This window comes from Schistocerca serialis, chromosome 3 (genome assembly GCF_023864345.2).
Source record: "Schistocerca serialis cubense isolate TAMUIC-IGC-003099 chromosome 3, iqSchSeri2.2, whole genome shotgun sequence".
In the NCBI taxonomy this organism is placed as follows: Eukaryota; Metazoa; Arthropoda; class Insecta; order Orthoptera; family Acrididae; genus Schistocerca; species Schistocerca serialis.
In genome coordinates this window covers 601,101,097-601,127,299 of record NC_064640.1, presented here as the reverse complement: position 1 = coordinate 601,127,299, position 26,203 = coordinate 601,101,097, and the positions used below count along the sequence as shown (strand labels likewise).

The 26,203-nt window shown below is 41.1% G+C and overlaps 1 protein-coding gene across 1 annotated transcript in view; it reads right to left on the bottom strand.

Annotated features, from left to right (window-relative positions):
* LOC126470482 (dolichyl-diphosphooligosaccharide--protein glycosyltransferase subunit 1) overlaps positions 1-24,651 on the bottom strand; it is a 96,702-nt gene extending 72,051 nt beyond the window's left edge. Inside the window, exons 1-2 of the mRNA XM_050098352.1 lie at positions 24,339-24,651; positions 3,396-3,500 (exon numbers count right to left, since the gene is read on the bottom strand). Coding sequence (XP_049954309.1) covers positions 3,396-3,500; positions 24,339-24,575 — 342 coding nt within the window. The 5' untranslated portion in view covers positions 24,576-24,651. The remainder of the gene's footprint in view (positions 1-3,395; positions 3,501-24,338) is intronic.
* Between the last annotated feature and the right edge of the window lie 1,552 nt (positions 24,652-26,203).

Below are 26,203 nucleotides of genomic sequence, written 5' to 3'. Positions count from 1 at the left end.
CTGCTTGGTCATCGGTCAGCTGGGAAGAAATACATGGAGTGAAAGATTATTTACATTTACACAGAATCCAGACTACAGTTGCAATAGTTGAAGAATATGAAAAGGAAGCCTTAGTTGAGAAGGGAGTGAGACAGGTTTGTAACCTAGCCCCAATTTTATTCAATTTGTATGTACAATGAGTAAGCTTCGAAGAAAACCAAGGAGGAAGTTTAGGCACAAGAAATAAAAATGTTCAGGTTTGCCGATGACCTTGTAATTCTGCTAGATGGGTAAGGATTTGGAAGTGCAGTTGAACAGAAGGGACAGTGTCTCGAAAAGAGATGATAAGGTGAACCACAACAAAGTTAAAAGAAGGGTAATGGAATGTAGTAGAATTAAATCAGGCAATGCTGAGGGAATGAGACACTTAAAAGAATTGGATGAGTTTTGCTATTCAGATGACAAAATAATTTATGATGGTCAAAATAGAGAGGCTATAAAATGCAGACTGACAACAGAAAGAAAAACATTTCTGAAGAGCAGTTTCTTAACATGTAATATTAATTTAAGTGATAGGATGTGTTTTCTGAAGGTATCTGTCTAGAATGTAGCCTTGTATGGAAGTGAATGTGAACAGCAAGTAGTTCAGCCAAGAGGAGAATAAAATCTTTCGAAATGTGAAAATAATGTTGAACATTAGATATGAGTAGATTGAAACATAAATGAGGTGGTAGAGAACCAAATTTGGGAAAAAAGAAATTTGTGATTCAACATGACTAAAAGAATGAATCAGTTGACAGGACACATACTCAGGTATAAAGGAATTTTCAATTTGGCAATAGATGTTAGTAAGGAGGGAGGGAGGGAGGGGGGGGGGGACTGTAGACAGAGAACAAGGCTTGAATACAGTAACCAGATTCAAATGGACATAGGCTGGCAGCAGTTATGCAGAGATGATGAGGCTTGCAGGGGACAGACCAGCACATAAAACTGTAGCAACCAGTCTTTGGACTGAAGAGCACAACAACAATGGTAAAGGGACACCTCACAACATCTCAGACTGGATGGATGGATGGATGGGGTTTTAAATCCACTCCTATTAAATGCCACATGGTCCAGTGTGACACAATCCTGAGGATTTGTGAGTGCCCATGGTGTATTTGTGGTGACTAGTAGCTCTCTTTAAACACCAACAAACATAAAGAAATTTGTACACTCAGACAAAACTGACAGGCACTTTCTCAATGTACAGTGAAACAATGTTTTTACAATTTTCAAGGGACTTTAAAAAAAAAAAAAATTGTGTAAAATGCACGAAAATGCGAAATGTGGGAAATAACGTTTTAAGCAGTAAAAAGTTACGTATAGATTTCGCATTATCAAAGTTGATATATGATATATAACAGGTATCAAAATACTTGTCAGGGACTTGGTTAATATCTAATACAGGTTATATGAATTTTTTACTACATTTAGCCACTGAATTAACTGGAACTGGTATCTGTCTGGGAAGTAGAAACATTTGACATAATTTCATTTATCAGATCAATGTTTTTAGAAAGCCTGAATTGTGTCATTCCCCATTTGCGTAATGAAACACTGCACCAATTGCATATTTTTTCATGCTTAGCATGATGAATTTCAAGAATTTATTTTCATTGTCATGTGCTAATATTTACATAGGTATTTTGTTACATGTCTCTTGCACTGAAGTCGTCTTTTTGAGGTTATAAGGTATTGTGCTCCTCCATTATACAGAAAAGCACAGACATTCAAACAACCACTTACACTGTTTGTTTGTGCAACACCACAAAAAATACTTATGCAAATATTTGCACATGACAACAAGAATAAATTCTCAAAATGTTTCTAGCTAAGCATGAAAAAAATATGTAATTGGTGCAGTGCTTCATTATTTAAAACAGAAACAGAGCATCACAGAGAGAGCAAAGGTGTCAACCAGTGCTGCTACAAGTGGCCAAACAATAAAAATGTGTGTTTGCTAAGGAGTCATGACGATCACAATGATCGCAAAGCTGTGCATATGCAATACAGAAAGTGAAAATCATGGGAAAACTGTGAATATGTTAATGAAAAATCATGTGTGAATTAACATTGTGAATATAGGAAATTTGATGGGATAAAAAAAGCCATAAACGCCAGGAAAATGTTAATTCCGGGAACATGAAGGTGGGGTACCAACTATAAATAGGCATGCATACTGAAGAAAATGCAAACTCAGACTGATTAACTACATAGGCTCAGGGAAAGCGAAGCTTCTCTCTCAAGGAAAAAGTTGACCATGCACTCCCATAATCCTACCTCGAGTGCTGCTAATCTGCCTGGTGTCTGTGTAAGGTTGAATTGACTAAAGGAATTGTAAATGTCCAAATAAAAAGCTGCAAGGATTGTGTTGGGTTTCTGGATCAGTGAACGTGTTTTTACAAACACACGTAGGAAACTCCAGTTGTGTACTTGGGAGACCTTTGGGCAGCATGTGATCGCAAGCGTGCACATGCATATGCACACACATTTTGCATGTACAGAACAACAAGCTCTTTAAAAAAAGTCCCAGCTTAGTTCTGGAGCAGGCAACTACATGCTGAGACGACACTGAATTCATCTTCTCTTCGCAGAGAGCACACAGAATACTGCCAAAAGACGTAACTGACGAGTCCATCATGACACAATCACAACTGCGCACATATTGCTGATGAATGAAAAATAACAGAATATTTTCATATGGTATGCCAATAATTTAATTCATACATGAACTATTACAGTATTGAATTGAATTCTGCTTGAAATTACAACAGTAATATCAGCTGCTAATTAATCCAACCACTACTTTAATTTTACAACCACCAACTGTTTATCAATACCAATAATTTCATAAACCCAAGGGGGGGGGGGGAGGGGGGAAGAGGGAGCAGATTGTTCAGCTTGCAAATGAAATCACTTAGTATTCAACTTTAAACATTTCACGAGAGCAGAGAAATTATGCCACTGGCAAGATGATTCTGACCATGTTTCCTTTTTCTCTTTCCACTTCACCATATCCACTTTGAGGTATACGCATGGAGGATTACAATACAATTTCCTAATATTTTAAAACAGAATAAGTCACAACATTCATTCAGTAATCAAGTACAGTGACTGGTTAGACTACGTTAAGAACACCAAACAAAATTTCACAGGCAGAATAACAATCTTATGTCCAAATAACAAAGCCAAAATGCTTATACTGCCCATTAGACAGGATAACTTACCATGACAGAATGTTTTATAAGTAAACCACATTCCATCACTGAAAATCACATTAGCTCTGACAGATCTGATAATTTAATTGCACTAACATACAGAAAATGCATACAATAATGCTGCCATTATTTTAAAAAATATAAAAACATACTTACAGTCACTGTTTTCCCAGAACTTAATGGTTCCTTCAGTGCTATGTTCCATGTGCCTTTTGCAGCATTCTCTACAGCTCCCAGACTAGTTTTGGATGAATCCCCACTCTGTAAAGAATTACATGATACTTGGGTAGTTATTTCAGCTACACAGGAAAATAGTAAAATATTACAATAGCAAGTACACAGTATATTCGAGGTCACTGATACAAAGCCTTGCCATTAAAAAAGTAACTGCTATATAAAAATTCAGTCCTGCATGGCTGAAACTCATTCACACCATTCAATCATAATGTGTGTGTGTCAGTTCAATGTCCCAGCTAATGAACATCCAACATTAGTGAAGGAGCGTAAGCGTGACTGCAAAACAGCATTAAAAAGTGTACTGGTACATAACATAATAGATGAATGCATAGCAACCAGATTAGAGTGGTGTAAATTCATGAAGTGGAATGTCAGCTCTTCATCTACAGAATTTGCTGAAATGTGCAGACTATTACCTGGGCTCCTAGCCATCTGACTGTGATGTCAGCCTGCTTTCTATTGAAAAATCGTTCCCCCTGGACATTGAAAATGTATGTTCTATACAGAAGGAGGGGGGAGGAAAAGAAATTTGTATTGGCACCATGAGTTGCACCTTTGTTATAAAAACTGCTTTGAGGATTATTAGTGATATGAGATCATTATAATATTTGTTGCTTTGAATAGGTTCTACATTTGTTTCGTGTCTGTCATTTGGAGACTATGCTCTACAGTTAGTAGAAGCTGTCAACACAGTAGCATTTTACCCCTACTGCAACTATACTATTCTTTTCAAAATGAAAAAGTACTGTTGAGTGAATTTCAGTCCAAAAGTACACAAAACTAATCAAAATGGCAAAACCGTTATTTCCTAAGCAAAGACTGCTAAGAATTCTGCTGCGAATAAAGGATTTAAAACATAGTATACATTTGCACATCACAAAAAAGATGCTTATGTGATGGCTTCAGCACACTATGTAGGGAGACAGGTGTGTGCATGTGTGTGTGTGCATGCACGCGCACATTTCTCCTACACCTTGAGAAAGGAATTCCATCCCAAAAGCTAGCAAAGTAAAGCTCTGTACCTTTTGTGTGGGTATCTGTCAACGAGGCAGTGCTTCTGTCTTTAGGTGAGTCGTCTCCTTTATTCCAAAATAATTTGTTATTCTCAACCAGAACTTTCTGTACATTATTATTTCCCTAAATCACTTTTTATAAATGCTGTTATGGTTTCTTACAGCAAGGCCATGGGCGATTTCTTCCTTTGTGCTTTCCCAACTGAGCTAGTATTTTACCAAAACTCTGTCGATGAGACATCTATCTCAAAGCCTCAATTCTGGGCACGCAATAAAAAATAATGACAATTATTACTGTTTTGGGAAATATTCTAAACAATCTTCAGAACAGCAATGTAACACAAATGCTGGTTACTGAATATCCTGTATGTCTGGAAATGAAATGCTAATGTATATACACATGCATACAAATGCAGGGCTTTATGAAAAGGGTCCTGAAGTTAGAATACTCAGAAGTCTGGAATATTAGGATATGAAGCATGGAATGATATTTTCTGGCAAAAATTTTACAATATAGTTATTTGGCCTTTGTTACATCATGCCTACATTGTCTACAGGATTCCTGTCGAATCTGAAGATCACAGACAGTGCAACACCAGGCAAAGAAGTTGACAAATGTAGCTCACAGGAGCAATGCAGCCCTTCACGCTACAATAAAATTGTTTCAGTAGACAAGTCATAAATATCCACATTATCCTTTCTGTTTTTCAAGGGTGGGATGAGAAGCTAGTCTCTCTCCTGGTGCCTGGGCTGATGTCAAAGTCACCTAAATGAACTTCTATTGTCACCACGAGGCTTCTAGAGTGCACATGGAGCTGATTGTGGTAGCCCTTTGTATACTGTTTCGTTGACACTACAGACAAGGGTCATGAATCACTGGGGTAAGTTGACAGAAGTGACTGAACAACTTCTTTCGGCCACCCAAATGGATTGAACAAAAATTTATGTGGCTAAGGATGAGACACTGATGATAAAATGTTTCATATGTTCGAAACAGTCCACCTGTGTGCATGGTTCTGAATAAAGGGTCTGAATCAGAGGCTCAGATGGTTCTGTGATTGTGCACACTGCAGATTCCTTGACTTGCGACAGAAAGGTGGGTTTTCGGGTTCCACTTAACAGGACAGAAGTCCACTACAGACAGGAAGTGGGAGCTGTGTAGTGGGGACTGGGTAGCTTTTTTGGTTAAAGGGTCTCAGAAAACTATATAATTTTTTTCTTTTTGCTTTAGGGCAGAAAACTGCAAAGGTCATAAGCGCCCATATCATAACATAAGAAAAAACAAGTACTAAATAAAGACCTGAGGCGAAAAAGGCAAAAACCTAATCAAGCAACTTTAAATGAGAAGCCTCTAAGGACAAGGATGTCCCTAGGGAAAATGTCTCAAAACATTGTTGAGACAGTGGGGGTGCCATGGGGGTGATCAAATTTGCTTCACTATGCCGTTGCGGTGAATAAAAAGTTAAGACGCGATCGACAGAACATGTGTCATCGGTTGAAACATTTGACAAAGTAGACGGCAAACATAGATGTAAATGTAAACAGTTAAAAAAAACGTGTACCGGATCACAAAGTGGCACATTGTCAAGGGTTGAGAGCAGTAGGCACAGAGTGAGGCAGGGTCGCCATTTAATAAATGGTGGTGGCTAAAACAACAGTGTCCTATATGCAGCTGGTCTAGAATGAGCTCCTCACAACATGAGGGCCAAGAGGAAGTTGACCATGCTACTGGGAGATGTTTACTATCTCAGTGTTTGTTCCCCTGGAGAGAAGACCACTGTGCACTCCAAAGTGATACTACATGCCGACAGACGGCAACATGATCAGAGGAACAGAATGACTAGCAGACTGAGAAAGGAGAGCTGCAGCCTTTGCAGCAGCATCAGAAGCCTCATTCCCTGGTATGCTGACGTGACCAAGCACCCCAACATGTGCCACCCCCCCCCCCCCCCCCCCACCACCACCACAGTAAGTGAGTGGAGACTTTCTTGGATCTGTTGTACTAATGTACAATGCACAAAGGCTCTGAATAGCACTGAGAGAATCTGAGCAGATACGACAAATGGAAGCCTGTGTTGCTGAATGTACCAAGTTGCCTGATAAAATACGTAGAGCTCCCCAGTAAAAATTGAGCACTGGTCAAGAAGCTAATACTGAAAAGGTTTATCACCAAGTACAAAGTCACACCTGACACCACGATCAGTCTTGGAACCATTGGTGTAGATGGAGACATTGTCCTCAAGCTGCGAGCAGAGTGCGAGAAACTCTGCTACGATACACCAGACCTGGAGTACTGTCCTTAGGAAGTGAATGGAGACCAAAATCAACATGTACCTTGGCATGAAGCCAGGGCAGTGAGGAGCTCACACCAATGAGGCATGTGGCAGGAAGTGTAAACCAAAGCTATTGAAGCACCAAATGAAAGAGAACTCCGGGAGGCAACAGAGAAGATGGGCGCAGTCCATACTGGCAGTCAAGGGAATCGTCAAAAAAGGGAGCACAGGATGAGTGACCGCGCATAGAAGACAGATGGCTCGCATAACAACTGAAGAGAATATCTTGCCGCCAGGACAAAGGTCAGTCAACAGCCCCAGCATAAAGACCCTTGAATAAAAGTCTCTGGCACAGCCAAGCCCACATGTACCTTAAAAACACTGTATTTTAAAAATTCCTAGCTAAAGAGGGGCAGGCGACCCTAGAAGCCTGACTCGTACATATTACGGAGGATGCCCATTCTCCAGCTCGTCTCATACATCTTCTCCAAATGAAAAAACATGGCCACAGTTTGGCACTTCTGCAGTGCCTACGGAATCCACAGTGGTTGTTAGTGAGGAGATTCCAAGACTCAAGACACCACACCAGCCAACCTTCCATATATTCCAACACCTTGCAGATGCTACTGGCGGGTAAGATTGCACAGAAGCTAAAAGAAAGACCAGGCTTAGGTATGGGAATGACAATGGCCTCATGCCAGTGACTGGAAAATATGCCACCTGTCCAAATGCAGTTATATGTATGGAGGAGAAAGCTTAGACCCTCAAGAGATAGGTGGTGCACCATTGGAATGTGAATGTCATCTGGTCCTGGAGCAGATGATCGGTATGAAGACAGTGCATGTTTAAGCTCCCTCATAGCAAAAGCAGTATTGTAACATTCACAATTCTGGGAGGAGAAAGGTATCATCACTGCCTCCGCCACCCGTTTCAGAGGGAGAAAGGCAGGATGATAGTGGATGGAACTCGAAATGTCTGCAAAACATCGTCCCAAGGTGTTGGAGATATCAAGAGGGTCTACAATGACATTGTTTGGTATGGTCAGATGAGGAACCAGGGAATGAACTGTGGTTCCTGAAAGCCACCAGAGATTACCCCACAAAACAGAAGAGCTTTGAAAAGAAAGCCAACTAGCTTTTATGCTATCCCTAAAAACGCAGCAACACTGAGCATGTAGCTGTTTGAAATGGATACAGTTCGTCACCGTGGGACGGCGTTTAAAAATACAGAGAGCTCATCTCCACATGTGAATTGTGACATGGCATAGCTCAGTCCACCAGGGAACGGAGGCACATCGTGGCGAGAAAAAGGTGTGACATACGGACCATTCCGTGGCAGTAAGGATAGCTTTTGTAAGGTATTCTACCTGGTCATCAATGCAGGAGAAATTGTGTTATCAAAAGCGGCCAGTGAGTAGTATAGCTGTCAGTCAGTTTCAGAAAGCTGCCAGTTGGACGAACAGATGGGATAGGCGTTAGCAAACGAATGACAGAGGGGAAACAGTCACATGAGTGTTTGTTGGAGAGAATGGACCACTTGAGACGATGAGCAAGCTGAGCATTGGACACAGACATAAACATGTTTGTATGGGTGCATGACAGCAAGGTCTTTAGCGCGTGCGCGAAAACAGATTGAGACAAGTGTCAGTAAAATATACAAAACAAGAAGATAAAACAACATGTAAAACGCAGGTAACAAAAGTAGGAAAACTATGTGTGTACCCACACAGAACCACGGAACGAAGTATTGCATCAATAGTAAAACATTAACGACACAGGAAGAAATTGGTATAAGGAGCTAAGACAATACAGCAGATGGACATGGCTGGCTGACCACAAGAATAAAAAAAAAATTTTTTTAAATGGAGAAGCCAGCCACTCAATCTGCAACACACTAAAACCTCCATCCTAAAAGTTTAAGCCTGAGTCCAGACACATCACAAAACTTTAAAACCTTAGTCACACTCATCTCATTACCAGCGAAAATAGAGGGCAGATCCCCACCAATATTTGCTTCTGCCCTCGCATCAAAATATAAAATGCACTCCATTAAAATATGGTGGATGGAGATGTGCATGCCACAAGCATCACAAAATGGGGGACTCTCTCAGCATAGTAAAAAGCTATGTGTGAGAGGGTAGTGCCCAATTCTGAGACTCGTGAGGGTCACTTCATCCTGCCTGAGAAACTGGCAGGAGGAACACCATGACTGGGTTTTTGACTTCACCAACCGCAGCTTGCTGACCGTCACCATCAGCCATTCCTCATCCCACAACTGCATGAATTTCTTGTGTAGCACAGAAATGACAGACTGCAAGAAAATAGGACAGTGTGCCACATCCCGTCTTCTCTAGGCCTCCTTGGCAGCCTGATCGGCCTGTTCATTTCCCCATATGCCTACATGACCTGGCACCTAGCAGAATGACACCTGCTTCCCCTGCCATTGGAGCAAGTACAGTTGGTCATGTATCATTCAGACCAACTCCTCAGCTGGGTACAGGTTCTGTAACGATTGGAGCAAATGAGAAACTGTTTGTGCTGAATACAAAGCATCTGCTCCAGTGCCTTCAAGGTCAGGTGGAGCTCTGCTGAGAAAACGGTATACTCGTCAGGAAGGCAAATCCTGGTGACATGGTTAGGGAACACGACAGAGCAGCCAAGGGAATCCCCTTGCTTGGAGCCATTAGCATACACTATTGTAAAACCCTCACGCATATCTAAAATGTTAAAAAACAGAGATTGAAATGTAAAATCTTATGTAGATCTTTCTTAAAATTCATCAAGTCTAAAATACGTCTGACCCTCCGGAGAAGCCAAGGTGGAAATCTGCTTCCACCATGATGCAAAACATGAAGACCGGCCACACCCATCTCTAGATGGCAATTGGTATGGGACTTGTTCTGAATGCCTGAGAGGCCAACCGAATCCCTTCATGGAGCACCATGCTCAACATCTTTAAATACGAGGGTCTCGCAGACCCATACACTGTGCACTCATAATTGAGCTGAGATCACACAAATGCCCTGTTCAAACTAGAGCAGACAAGTCCTATCTGCTCCCCATGTACTGTGGCTAAAACACTTTAACATACTCAAAGCCTTAAGTGCCGTTTCTTCAGGTCCTCAACATGTGGTAACCATATAAGCTAAGCACCAAATATGAGGCTCAGAAACCTCACTGTGCCTTTGAAAGTAAGGACAGTGTCCCTCGTCCTCAACTCAAGGAAGTTTAAAATGGAACAAGAATGGTTAAAAAGAACACACACAGACTTCCCTGTGGAAAACTTAAAACCATTCCTCTGTGCCCATTCATCCGAACATCCAACTGACATGTTGTTGCAAAGCCTATTGTAGGAAAGCCTATTGTATAGCTGTCTCGAGGAGGACAACGTTATCAAAAGTGGAGCGATACCTCCTGAACCCACACTGAAAGCGACTAAGGAGTTGCCTGGATTCTAAGATCGAGACTAGATGGTGGTTGACCATCCACTCCACGGTCTTCCCCATGCAACTAGTGAGGGCAACACTATGGTAACTACTTGGGCATGTACGCTCTTTCTTAGGTTTTAAAAGAGGAATTAAAATTCCCTCACACCACGAGTCGGGAAAGTGACTCTACTCCCAAAGGGCATTAAAAAGTGGACAGAGAAAATCTTTGTTTCGCCTTGTGAGGTGTCGCAGCATACTGTAATGGATCCTGTTGTGACCGAAGGACGTTGTCACAAGGGACAGACAATGCAGAATCCAGCTCCCAATGGAAAATGGGCAGTTGTAATTTTCATCACATTCAAACTACAGCTCTCAACAACTGCTCTATGGCACTGAAAATGTGGATCCTGACTGGCTGTTGCAATAACTGTGGCAAAATATGCTGCTATAGTCTGGGCAATGACTCGTGGATTGGTTTGGAGTGTGCCATTCCCCATTACAGCAGCCCAGAGGGACCTCCCTCCTCTCCCAGAAATTCTCCTGATGGTCTCCCACACAACAGAACGTTTGGTGGAACAATTAATGGTGTTCAGAAACTCTTGCCATGACCTCTTCTTGGTCTCTCGAATAATTCAGCAACCCTTTGCCCTTGCCACCTGAAAGGCTGCAAGATTCTCTGCAGCTGGCTGACACTTGAGCCTACGCAGAGCCGCACACCTTGTCCTGATAGCAGAATGGCATTCAGCACTCTATCAAGACACAGGTTGCCTCTTCTGTTGTCCCATGGACTGTGGAATGGATACTGCAGCAGTGTGGTGGATCATTTTGGTAATATGATCCACCCATGCCTTGACATTCGCACAATGTTAGAACTGGGCTCTGAGCACTATGGGACTTAACATCTATGGTCATCAGTCCCCTAGAACTTAGAACTACTTAAACCTAACTAACCTAAGGACAGCACACAACACCCAGTCATCACGAGGCAGAGAAAATCCCTGACTCCGCCGGGAATCGAACCCGGGAACCCGGGCGTGGGAAGCGAGAACGCTACCGCACGACCACGAGCTGCGGACGTTGGAACTGGGCCAACTGGCTATAAAGTGTCCAGTCGGCTCTACCAAGCATGCATCGCAGTGGTTCCCTTTTGGGCTACCCCTGGGTCAGGTAGATGCAGAGCCCCAAAGCACATTGTGTGCATGAAAATCAACACAGAGGATGAAGGGAGGGGGGCTGTGTAATAAGGTTGGTTAGGGGCATCTTCATCAAGTGCGTCATCTGGGGGTAAGTAAAGGGAACATATTGTCATTGTATGATGCACTGATACAACAACCGCTTGTAAAGTCGTGTAAGAGAGAGAGGCAAGGAGTGGTAGTCGGTACCAATGAAAATACCTACACCTCCACTAACTCTCTCTCCACTCAAGCCACAGGAGTGTGCGATTGATGGAAATGAGTCTCCTGGAGACAGACACAGTGGTCTACCCTGAGATATGACACAGAGTTCCTCCAAATGCGTCCTGAATCCTCACAAGTTCCACTGCAGGATGGGAGCCATTTCATTTATGTTGCTTTAATTTAACCCTATCTGTGCACCACAGTGGTGAAGCATTTGCAGAACAAAGGAAAGGGGATGGGCTGACTGGATCCAAGGCATCTAATTCCATGATGCCCTTCTCACCAGTCAGACGTGAAAGAATGATGTCTGATGGTGCTCGGGACAGCTTTTGACCCGAAAGTCGTGAGCCTTTCCCTGCACCTTGTCCATTCAAGGATGAATGGGAAAGGGGGTGTTGAGAGGCACTCTGCTTGTTGTGTGCCTTCTTCACACTCACTACCAAACTGTTGCTGTTCTCTTGTGTGGTGGCTGCTTCAATTGCTCCTTCCTTACTCGTTTTGCCTGGGCATGTACACATGTAAGTACAGATGCTGGTGGTGGGTGGTTGTACACTGGATGATATCTGCGTCAAGGCGTTGACCTTAGGAAAAGGTTTCAGCACCACGGAAGCATAAGAAGTGGTAAAGACGTGAGATTTTGTCACCTTATATTCCTTTTTGGCTTCAGTCACGTGACTTTTACTTCCTGAATTTTTCGTTCCTCTGCAAAAACAGGGCAGTCTCAGCTCCAGACTGGGTGGCCCCCAGAGCAGTTAAAACAGACTGCTGGAGATGGACAGTCAATCCCAGCTTCATGGGCTGCCTTTTCCACATTTCCCACAGGTCACTTCACCCCTGCAACTCAGCGTTGTGAGATCAAAATGCTGGCATTTGTAGCACCGCATGTTAGGTACATAAGGCCTAACCCTAAGTCGGAAGAAATCTGCCATGATGTGGTCAGACAACACTGGAGAATTAAAGATCACAATGAAGGTGGCGGTCTTCTCAATTTCTCCATTATTCCTACACATTCTTTGCTCTACATCCTCTATCCCCTGTAATGGCCATTCCTGTTTAAGTTCAGCTATTTTGATATCCATCATGTCACAGAATGAGGCCATACCCTTGCTAGAGTTAAGGGAGTTATGCAGTTCAACAGTTACATCATATTCACCCAATTTTTTGGTCTTTGTAAGTAGTTCCACCTGCTTTGCCCTGTTAGTCTTGACCAATAGGGAACTATTCTGCAGCCGCTTAATGGACTTCAGATTTGCCGCAGGTCCTTCCAAGCCTTTACTGATACACAAGGGGGAGACTTTTTCAAACATCCCTCCTTCCTCTAAATGACCAAAAACACCTTTTGATTTATGACTCCTTGAGCCCTGTTACTATAATTCAACTGATGCAGGTTACCACAAGGGCTAGCCTCCCTCACTCATTTGGAGGCTTGGGTGTGAATAATCCCAGGCGGTACACCGTTCCCACTGGGAGGAGAAGACAATGATTTCAAAGCTTCCATCTCAGTCCCACAAGCAGCTAGGGAAACAAGGGTCCACTCAGACAGAGCCCTGCTTGCCTGAGTAAGCCTTATACAACTGAGGTGCAGTAGGTTCCCCAGCGGCTGCCCGCTAATAACTGTTCCACCTCAACAGCCATGCGTCTCATCAGCATGCAGTGCACCTTGAGATTGAGGTTTTTTTTATAGAGGTTATTACCATCCTCGTGATCCAAATGGTCAAACAAAGATCCCCATTCCCTGTGACACACAACGTTCCACTGCCGCATCATGCAGTGGTCATTGAAGCATGCCCAGAGCTTACGGTAGCACGAGACTGGTGGCGCTTACCAGACCCCAGCCCAGGAACCCCAAGGTCGCCAAGCCCGTACTCAGCGAACAAATGCTGAGCCCCTGAGGGCCAAGTCGAGCAATACAGATGGAAATATCCAAGTGGGAAAAGGTGTGTGTGGAATAAATTTCTGCCCTCGAGACAGCACAAGATGAGGGTGAGTAAATGTTGCAAAGAGGGATGGTAAAACCTGGAAGGGAAAGACATACAGCAACAGCTTGCAGCTGAGTGTGCAAGGAAATGGTGTGATTATAAACACTGTCTCAAAAGAGCAACATGACTCCCCCATGAGCCACAGTCCCCGCCTCAGGTGGAAGGTCTAAAAGGACTGAAGTGAAATGTGGGAGGTGAAAGTGATTGTGATGCTGTAATTTTGTTTCTTGAAGGCAAATAACAACTGGACAGTATAATCGCAAGAGGAGCTGTAATTCAACCCTATTGGATTTGATGCCACGAATGTTCAATTGGAGAATAAACATATCCGATGATAGACAGAAGATGGGTCAAATAGGGAGACAGTCACCACGCTGGCTGCTGGGGGCCCGAATTCAAATGTGCTCAACAACCAGATTCAGAGGCTGGAGGATCCTGGTTCATTAGTGTGACAGAGGTGTCGTTATTCGCCTTCAGTTGGCTTGTGGACTGGTTATTGGCAGTGCGTCCCTGTTAAACAATGGCCAGCCGGGTGAAGGCATCACGTGGTGACACCATTGAAGAACATCAAGGTGGAGAAGAGGAGGATCATTTGCCTTTGTTTTACTGCTTAGAGCCTTGGTGTTCATCAGGTGCAGATCCAGACATTGGCTGGCTAGATGTAAACAGAAAGTCATCGCAGGAGTACTCCTTTTTGGATTTCCGTGCTTCTGTTTGTGAGCATGCGATTTCGCTGGGGCAGGCAAAGGTTTGTTGGTATGGTGCGCACACATAGTAGGTGAAGATGAGGGTGTGATCTTGGAGCTGGATGATTTCACAACCATGTCACTAAACTGGAACTCCCAAGTCTGCGTAGCCATGTCTTTCGTAGGTCGGGATGCAGCAAGAATTCTACTATAATTGCCAGAGAATGGGGTACAAGGTTTGCAGCTAGCCAACATTTTCCGAGCAATGAGAGTAGGAACCTTTTCCTTCAGCTGGATCTCCCAAATGTCTCTCTCCGAGGTAGATTGGACAGTCACAAGAAGAAGCAGCATGATCACACTTGCAGTTGATAAGTGTGAGGGGAAGAGGTGGACACTCACCCTCAGGAGCATCCCTGCCACAGGTTATGCGTTTGGTCTAATGCGTTTGGCCTACATTTTCCCAAAATTCACATGTGTAATTTCCAGGGCTGGGAATTATGCATTACCCAGTCACCTTTTACGTGCCAAAGGCATGGGCTGGCCTTCAGGAATGCACAAGGAGGTGGAAGAAGAAAAGGAAAGGCTGGACCTCAAAAGCCAAAGCAGAGGAAGGGTAAGAAATGGAAGGACAGAGAAAGAAAGATGGGTGGACAGGATGAATCCATACACAGTTTCACTAAGAACTCTGGTCTCCCAAAGAAGGCATATGACTCAGTCTCCAAGGCAGGGAAAAGAATAGGAGGATAGACATGCAGCACAGAAAGGAAAGTAGTGCTGCAAAGGATAGGGCCCGTGTGAAACGTAACTGGCTCTTTATTCTAATCAAATTGCTTGCCTACGGAATGTCATCTCAGTTTTGCAACTGCATTCGTGATTTCCTATCAGGAAGATCACAGTTCGTAGTAACTGATGGAAAGTCATCGAGTAAAACTAAGGTAATATCTGGAGATCCCCAGAGTAGTGTTTATGCTCTCTGCTGTTCCTGATCTGTATAAACAATTTAGACGACAATCTGAGCAGCCTTATTATATTGCCTGCAGATGATGCTGTCATTTACTGTTTTGTAATGTCATCAGATGATCAAAACCAATTGGAATATGATTTAGCCAAGATGTATATATGGTTCAAAAAGTGGCAATAGTCTCTAAGTAATGTGAAGTGTGGTGTCACCCACTTAAGTAATAAAAGGAATACACCAAATTTCGGTTACATGTTGAAGCACACCAATGGTAAAGGCTGGAGCAATATGTAAAATAAGGAAAAGGCAACTATTCACTGAGGATCAAGGTGTGCAACACAGTCACACAAAAGAAAACAGCATTTACACTAGCTCTTTTTCCAGCAGTAGTACATACATTCACACACACAACCAGATACTCAAATGCGCACTCCCATGGCCATGGCAAGACTATTGATGATTTTTTTAAATGCATTTTCAGCATCAGCTTTTTATTTGACCCATTAGTCATCTACTTGATTTTGTTATTAACCATCATCCAGGATGTAGGGTACAACAGATTAGTTAAAAGCATCCCATATACCTTTGAAGCTGAACAATATCGAAATTATCCAGTCAACTGTACAAACAATTTGTCTTATAATACTGATATTCATATTTAATGTCAAACAAGCAGACATCACAGGAGACGCATGACCTTATTTCTCCTGTGATGTCTGCCTGTTTGACGTAAGAGATGACTGTAAGTATTCTAAGACAAACTGTTTGTACAACTGCATTGGATAATTTCAATATTGGTCAGCTTCAAAGGAATACGGGATGCTTTTAACTAATCTGTTGTACCCAACATCCCGGATGACGTTAATACCTGAAACTGCTGACGACTAATGGGACAAATAAAGCCCCTCCTGCCGGAGGTTCGAGTCCTCCCTTGGGCATGGGTGTGTGTGTGTTGTTCTTAGCATAATTTAGTTAGTGTGGAATTCCAGGGACCGATGACATCAGCAGTTTGGTCCCTTAGGAATTCACACACATTGGAACATTTTGGACAAATAAACAGCTGAGCATTAAAATGCATTTTATAACATACTTTTCAACTGTTAACCTCAGGCTGTATACATGGAAGAACCCTGGAGATATTAAAAGGCATTAGATAGATTATATAATGGTAAGATTGAGATTTAGGAACCAGGTTTTAAATAGTAAGACATTTACAGGGGCAGATGAGGACTCTGACCACAATCTATTGGTTATGAACTGTAGATTAAAACTGAAGAAACTGCAAAAAGGTGGGAATTTAAGGAGATGGGACCTGGATAAACTGAAAGAACCAGAGGTTGTACAAAGTTTCAGGAAGAGCATAAGGGAACAATTGTCACGAATGGGGGAAAGAAATACAATAGAAGAAGAATGGGTAGCTTTGAGGGATGAAGTAGTGAAGGCAGCAGAGGATCAAATAGGTAAAAGGACGAGGGCTAGTAGAAACCCTTGGGTAACAGAAGAAATATTGAATTTAATTGATGAAAGGAGAAAATATAAAAATGCAGTAAATGAAGCAGGCAAAAAGGAATACAAACGTCTCAAAAACGAGATCGACAGGAAGTGCAAAACTGCTAAGCAGGGACGGCTAGAGGACAAATGTAAGGATGGAGAGGCTTATCTCACTAGGGGTAAGATAGATACTGCCTACAGGAAAATTAAAGAGACCTTTGGAGCAAGGAGAACCACTTGTACGAATATCAAGAGCTTTGATGGAAACCCAGTTCTAAGCAAAGAAGGGAAAGCAGAAAGATGGAAGGAGTATATACAGGGTCTATACAAGGACGATGTACTTGAGGACAATATTATGGAAATGGAAGAGGATGTAGATGAAGATGAAATGGGAGATATGATACTGCGTGAAGAGTTTGACAGAGCACTGAAAGACCTGAGTCGAAACAAGGCCCCCGGAGTAGACAACATTCCATTAGAACTACTGACAGCCTTGGGAGAGCCAGTCCTGACAAAACTCTACCATCTAGTGAGCAAGATGTATGAGACAGGCGAAATACCCTCAGACTTCAAGAAGAAATCCCAAAGAAAGCAGGTGTTGACAGATGTGAAAATTACCGAACTATCAGTTTAATAAGTCACAGCTGCAAAATACTAACGCGAATTCTTTACAGACGAATGGAAAAACTGGTAGACGCCGACCTCGGGGAAGATCAGTTTGGATTCCGTAGAAATATTGGAACACGTGAGGCAATACTGACACTACGACTTATCTTAGAAGAAAGATTAAGGAAAGGCAAACCTACGTTTCTAGCATTTGTAGACTTAGAGAAAGCTTTTGACAATGTTGACTGGAATACTCTCTTTCAAATTCTGAAGGTGGCGGGGGTAAAATACTTGGAGCGAAAGGCTATTTACAATTTGTACAGAAACCAGATGGCAGTTATAAGAGTCGAGGGACATGAAAGGGAAGCAGTGGTTGGGAAGGGAGTAAGACAGGGTTGTAGCCTCTCCCCGATGTTATTCAATCTGAATATTGAGCAAGCAATAAAGAAAACAAAAGAAAAGTTCAGAGCAGGTTTTAAAATCCATGGAGAAGAAATAAAAACTTTGAGGTTCGCCGATGACATTGTAATTCTGTCAGAGACAGCAAAGGACTTGGAAGAGCAGTTGAACGGAATGGACAGCATCTTGAAAGGAGGGTATAAGATGAACATCAACAAAAGCAAAACGAGGATAATGGAATTTAGTCGAATTAACTCAGGTGATGCTGAGGGAATTAGATTAGGAAATGAGACACTTAAAGTAGTAAAGGAGTTTTGCTATTCAGGGAGTAAAATAACTGATGATAGTCGAAGTAGAGAGAATATAAAATGTAGACTGGCAATGGCAAGGAAAGCGTTTCTGAAGAAGAAAAATTTGTTAACATCGAGTATAGATTTAAGTGTCAGGAAGTCATTTATGAAAGTATTTGTATAGAGTGTAGCCATGTATGGAAGTGAAACATGGACGATAAATAGTTTGGACAAGAAGAGAATAGAAGCTTTCGAAATGTGGTGCTACAGAAGAATGCTGAAGATTAGATGGGTAGATCACATAACTAATGAGGAGGTATTGAATAGAACTGGGGAGAAGAGGAGTTTGTGGCACAACTTGACAAGAATAAGGGACCGATTGGTAGGACATGTTCTGAGGCATCAAGGAATCACCAATTTAGTATTGGGGGGCAGCGTGGAGGATAAAAATCGTAGAGGGAGACCAAGAGATGAATACACTAAGCAGATTCAGAAGGATGTAGGCTGCAGTAGGTACTGGGTGATGAAGAGGCTTGCACAGGATAGAGTAGCATGGAGAGCTGTATCAAACCAGTCTCAGGACTGAAGACCACAACAACAACAACCTCACCTTGTGGAAACATTACTAATTTTGATACTTCATTACTGAAAGCAATCACCTGAATTGATGGATGTGAGGGATGGGGTAGGGAAGGACACAAGAAGGGGATAGCAGGAAAGAGGCAAGTCTATGTACAGATGATTTTGCAGCCACCCAACGAGACGAAAAAATAGAACAAAAAGAGATAGGGGTGAAAAAAGGAGACACAGGTGAAGATAGAGAGGTAGGGGAAAGATAAGGAAGAGGGTTTGAAAAAGAGGAGGAGGAGGAGGAGGAGGAGGAGGAGAGAGAGAGAGAGAGAGAGAGAGAGAGAGAGAGAGAGAGAATGGGGAGGGAGGGGGGATGCCCACATGGAGGGGGGAGTAGTGGGAGACAGCAATACAGGATCTCGACAGAGAAGGGTGTGGTACAGACAGGAGAGAGAAGCGAGAAGGCAAGGTGAGACAACGGGAACAAGTTAGAGGTGGTTTAGGCTAGGGGGATTGCGAGTGCGCAGGATGTGCTGGAGAGACAATTCCCATCTGCATAGTGTAGCTGTGAATTCAGCTAATTACTTAGGGATTACAATTTTGGTTGACTTAAACTGAAACAATCACATATATAATGTTGTAGGGAAAGAGAACCAAATACTGCAATTTATTGGAAGACCACTTAGAAAATGCAACAGGTCTACTAAAGAGGCTGACAACACTATGTTTTTACGTCCTCTTCTGGGGTATTGCTGTGGGTGTGGGATTTTCATCAAACAGAATTGATGTAGGAAATCAAGAAAGCTCAAAGAAAGGCAGCTCATTTCATGTTATCACAAAATTGGGAGAGTGTGCCACGGATATGACATGCGAATTGGGGTGGCAATCATTGAAACAGAAGGCTTTTTCTTATTGCAACAGGATCTTCCCATGAGATCAAAATCACCAACTTTCTATTTAGAGTATGAAAATTTTTTTTGGTGCCCACCTACATAGGGAGAAATGAACAGCATAATAACATAGATATGCCAGAGCTTGTATGGAAAGTGTTTTACCCCACACACTGTACAAGAATGGAACTGTAGAGAACTAGCTTGAAGGTGGTTTGATGAATTTTCTGCCACCAGGCACTTAATTGTTGATTGCAGAGAAATCGTGTAGTTGTAAACTACATTTTAAATAAGTGTATCAAATTCCTAAACAAAAATGTAGTCTTGAAATTACACATATGTGCTTGTTCTCCTCTGTAATTAGTATTGGCGGGTCGACAGAAGCGTCGGCTTTGACCTGTGACGTAAGGGTGTTGTCGTGTGTGACGTCATGACGGCGCGGAGTTTGGTTTGAGTGTGGCTGTCTCCAGTTCTGTTTTATCTTATTTTATTTACTTTTCTGCTCTGTTCGTTCTATCTCGTGAGATTTTTTTTTTTATTTAAAAACACTTATTACTTATTATAATTATCTGTTTCCTCCAATTTCTGTTTTAGTTTATTATATTTATCTTTCTGATCTGTTCGTTCTATCCCGTGAGATTTTTTTAAAAAAAAGACAAAAAACACTAATCAGCTACTGAAGCATCTTTATCTTCTATGGGTTGCAGGGGTTACGACCCCTGGGGAGGTGGGTGGGTATTCATGCATGGCTGTCTTCACCTACACGTTGTAGCTACGCAAGGCGTCTAAATTTGTTTATATTTAGTTTGCGCCCCCCCCCCCCCCACCCAAAACACCCCATTTCCCGCGCTTGTCCCGTTAGTGTCATTAGGCTTCTTGTGGAAAGTGTGTGTGTGTGTGTGTTTGTTTTTCGATGTATTTTCGTCCTCACAATGTGTACATAATGACTTTATATGCGCCATATTGGAATCGTGGTTTATGGTTCCGCCATATTTGTGATGTCGTGGGTCAAAGCAGACGGGCGGGATCGGACGCTTCCGTATTGGCTTGTGGCCACTGTCATACAGCCATCCATCACATTTAAAAAAGTATCTTTCTTAATGGTTACTTTATTATACACTTTGAGAATTGCTATAATAAATGAATAAATGACTGATGCATTCACCGCTATAAAACTAAAAGTGATTATACCACACCACTACTACTACTACTACTACTACTAATAATAATAATAATAATAATAATAATAAAACATACCATACAAAAACTCACACATTATGTACACAGGGTGTTGACATAGGTCACAAATACTTAAGTGGCTAAACATCACAATTAAAACTAGTGGACTCTTGTGTTGACAACAACACTGCAGACGATGTTGGAAGAGGAATCTCTGTGTTAACCAATGTGCTGGTAAAGGATTTTTGTTGTCAATTGTATCTGGTACACAAGTGTAGTAGATGGTTCATGTCTCCCCCTCCATTGCATAAATCACATACCATAGATTCCTCCACTCCTATGCAGAACAGATGGTTTGGGTATTTTCCGCAATTTAAGCGTGTGTTTGTTGTTATGAATAACATGCACCTACTCCAATCAGTACCCCAAAGGGATAATGCTATTTTAGGCTGCAGCTGGCTATATAGTACCCCTTTTGAGATCTCGGTTGAGTTCCATTGTGTTTGCCAGTCGGTTCTCACTTTTTCATTGATAACGTTCACTATTGCTTGATAAGGAACTCTTTTATTTACAATTTCATGCAAGTTCATTGTTCACTTTGCTACATTGTCTATTATTTCATTATAAAAAATGCCCCCGTGCCCTGTAATCCACAAGAAATTTGTCAATGTTCTTGCTTGCTTATTTGTAACGACTTCTTTAATAATGTCAGCAATTAATAGGCAACACAATTTTGTTCCAGTTTGGTTTTCTAAGGCTCTTTAGTACACCTAGGGAATCTGTTAGCATCACCCTACCGTATTCCTCCACTTTAGTAAACAACTAGACTGTAGGTGAGAGGTATTACAATATTTCCTGCCCATGGCTCTTTTATTTTTGTACATGATCTGCATGTCAAATGTGACTGACTGTGTGTCTGCAAAGTTGATTTTTACTGTCATTTGCACGATTGTGAAAGAGATTAATACATTAAGTAGTAAATATCACAACACAATTTGATCTAACAATACTCATTTCAAGTATTTTGCCAAAGGTATTAACAGTAAAATTGCTCAACATTTTAATAAAAAATTTGCCCATGACAATGACAAAAACCTCTCTTTTCAACAGGAATGCCATTAAAAGAGTATTGGGCCAACTGAGCCGGAACATAGGCTGGAACCAGCTGAGGCTTAATCAAAAGCAATATCCTATTATTTTTGTCTGACTTGACAGAGGAGGATGGCAACAAAAAAAACCTAAAGACGGGACATGATGCAATTAAGCCTTGAATTTTTAATGTCTTAAGAAACACTTATTTCTGCTGAAAATGTATGGTGCACACTACCCTCATTTGATACTGTATGACACCATAAGCCCCAGCAATGTTATTGTAGTTTATCTCATTGGGAGAGCACAGTAATGTGATCATGTCTAATTCTGTATGTTTCTTTGTTTCTCTTATTAAGAGGTGTTCAGCTCATTGCCAGTAAGTTCATTACACACAGAAGACACACTAGTACTGTTGCAGTATTGTGGAGGAAGAAAGTACGCACGATCTGCTTTCAGTTAAAGGGATTCATAGAAATAACTCAAACCCAAGACAAGATGGCCATGCGGGGACTTGAACCCACTTGTCTCAAATATGAGTCCAGTATCTTGAGTACCTAGCCACCACACTTGGTTCTTCACTTCTGATAGAATTAAACACTGTTTACAGTTTACAAACACTGGACTGTGCAAAGATAACCAGTCAGCACAAACCAGTAGCATTGCACAACATATCGATACCTAAAGAAGTGAAAAAAAGAACACACACACTCAACCTCTAGGAAAACCAAGCCTCGCTCAGTAATCAAAGAGTTCTGTGCACTCAACATCTCATACTATCTGCACATAACAAATCTGCAGTACTTTGCAGTGTTTACATAAACAGAGACCTAACAGCATTCGATTAGCATAAATAGTGATGTTAACATTATACAGTACAATTAAGCAATCCTATAATATGCTGGATGTCACGTAAGTGTGCTCCTAGATGCACATGAGATCTCCAAATGGATATTATAACCATTTCACTGAACCTTGCAGTTGAGCACTAATCAAGCATTACCCAACCTGTCCAAGAGAGATTTCTTGCAAAGTTATGTCTTGCCTTCTCTGCAAGGCAGTTATGATGAAATAACAGCTAGCATAACACTGGGACAGAGCATCAAATTTCTATTACCGCACATGCTGAACTGAGAAATGTGATTTAATCTGGAACCATTAAATGTTTCCTGCATAAACACAAGATGTACGAAGGATGAGATGCAACTGAGAGATCCTGTCTGTTATAGGTAAATACAAGATATACCATCCTATTTAAAGTAGTCACCGTCTACATAATTCTCACCTGCACACGAATATAACCTGGATGTATCACTATGTCTCAATCCTCCATATTGCACTCTCAAATAAAAATCTAGGCACAGGCAAAACTGTTAGGTTAAAGGTTTGGCTAAGCCAAACCAGCCATAGTTTTGTATCAATCACGGATTAACACACATTGGCACTAACAGATTGATTGTGATACTGCATCACCAAATTGAAATTTACTTAGTGTAGCCCAAGGTCTAAGTTAGGCTGGAGGGTAAAAATAATGGTCAGAGTTTGTGAAGCCAATGAATATGAAAATGGAATGAAAGCTGTGGCAAAAGAATGATTTGTAACAGAACTTGGGGCCTACATTCATCACTAGCAACTTTTGCTCCATTTTGATACAAGTCATTACCAGTATGACATATTAACCCTGACAAGTAATCAGTAATTTCTACTTCCACTATGAAAATCACCACAGCCAACATCTGCAATTCGTATTTAGCAGTTTTCCTTATAAATAACTATGAGTGCTCGGTAAACTCAGAAATGCTCTCTTTTATAGTAGAAAAATCTCTGATAAGTATTTTGCTTCTTATGTATGTATTATCACACATGAACTACAAAAGATGCAAATAGAGCCGCCATGCCAACCCTAATAAAACTAACAGCAATAATGTGTTTGTTTCTTCCTACGCTTCAGCCAGCGAAGGTTGCATCAGCCTCAATAAGAGACAATTTGCATTAGTGTAATGACATGTGAAAGGAAAATAATATTTAGAAACACTATTTATTTAGTGAGAACACGAAATGGAAATGTAATAATTTGGTAAATACAACACGCAGTGCGAAGTTAAAGGAAGCTTGTGTTTACTTTGATCACACGGTGCAGTTGTAAACACACATTAAGTGAGGTAAATATACAAGCATGATACACATATGGTTAATTCAAATCCCTGTGGCATAACATACCGGTACATAACTATACAACCACAGTTTATAAAATGCTGCACAATGAAAAATAAATGCTGTATCAAATGATATATCTGGAAACGCATTTTTCTGTGACTACTTAAAAATGATTTATACGCATTACAAAGTAAACAATATCAGAAGTACCTAATGTCGCATGGTTCTACGTTTACGGGACTACCAGTGACGTGACGTGTAAGAAACGAAAACTGAGAGGACTAAACACAACTGAATTGTTTTGATTTACATGCACGTAGAAAAACATATCACATTCTTTTAAGAAAACACGTACGATACAGCAGCGCAACAGCGATTACGTGGCATGGACGCTGTCAACCGGCATCACACATTTCCACAGTATTTACACGAAACTGAAACAGATGAACTATACGAACCTGAGCAGAAATAAATGCAAAGCCTGGGGCCAGCTTTGGATCAATGGCAAACTTAAAACTGTTACAAGTAACTTTCCCGATGTTTTCAAACGTAATTGTATGTCCAATCTTAACTAATTGAGAAGTTAAGTCAATAGCTCTCTCCGCATTCCTTATTTGTAAATTCTCACAAACCGATGCAGATATTACAGAAATAACAGGACTGCACACTAAAAACACAAAAATGTGAACCCTCATTTTTTTAGTCTTATCACACTACCGTAAACTACCACGCGTGTACAACCAACCTACAATACACAAAGACTTTCATCTCCCTATATCACAAAGTTATAACAATCACCTCCTTGTATCAGTAAACTCATGGAGGTTATTACTGTACCTATACTACGTTTACATGCGACCAGTGCATTTTCCGAAAGACGAAAACCGAATTTCGGATACCGTTTTTCGCTGTTGTGTTTACATGTTAAGATCTGAACCTGATTTGCTAGTCCAGTTACATATGGCGTTTGGGAAACAGCCGTTACAGTTTATGATTTAGGGCAAAAGTCCTTAAATTTGTGTGTAAAATAATAGGATACCAACTATCTAAAATAATAAACCAATCCTTTGAACAAGGAAGCTTCCCAGAGGTGCTGAAGTATGCAGAAGTAAAACCGTTGCTCAAAAAAGGGTCAAGAGAGGATATGGGGAATTATCGTCCCATCTCCCTCCTTCCAGTCCTATCAAAATTCTTTGAAAATGCTACTGCTATGCAGATTCGAAATTTTATGGAGAAATATGATATTATTACGGAAAACCAGCGTGACAAAAGAACTATTCATGCAATTAACAAGTTTATCGACAAGATCACCACATCATTAGACAACCATAATAAAGTTGCAGGAATCTTTTGTGATCTCACAAAAGCCTTTGACTCTGTAAATCATGCACTGCTCATCTATAAGCTTGACAAGTATGAGATCAAGGGTAATGTTCTAAGTTGGCTTACTTCATACTTATCAAATAGGAAACAAAGATTGATCGTCTCATCAAATGCAGCAAATTAGTATTCAAAATGGAAAATAGTAGCCCAAGGTGTCCCTCAAGGCCCGATTCTAGGACCTATTTTGTTTTTGTTCTATGTTAATGATCTACCGAACAATATAAATGCTCCATCGATTTTATTTGCAGATGACACATCTGTATTAATTGAAAACCAGGAGTGAGAAAACATCCCTCTCTACATAATAAACACAATGAACAAATTAGAAGCATGATTCGAACTGAATGGATTAAGATTGAACATCCCCAAAACCCACATGGTCCAATTCAGAACAAAAGAATCAAAGCCCCAAGAAATTAAAATAACTCATAAAAATCAGGATATAGAAGAAGTTGATGCTGTGAAGTGTTTAGGGTTAAACCTAGATAAAAATTTAAACTGGAATAAACATGTTGACTACCTGTTAAACAGATTATGTAGCTTTGCATTTGCTATGCAAATATTAGCTGGTGCAACAAACATGAATACAAGGAAAATTGCATACCACAGCTACTTTCAATCAGTTGTAAGGTACGGTATTATTTTTTAGGGAAATTCAAGCAATATATTGTGCATACTAAAGTTACAGAAAAGAATAATAAGAAGATGTGTACTGCCCATCCAAGGACATCATGTCGCCCATTATTTGAAAAACAACAACTATTAACAGTTCCCTCCTTAAACATCTATGATATTATCATCTTCCTACACAGCAATTTAGAGTTATTCAAGAAAAACTATTTCAGTCACACATATAACACGAGAAACAAAGACAATTTTATGCTTCCCACTCATCGCAGTCTCCTCAGTATATGGCAATGAAAATTCATAACAAGCTAAA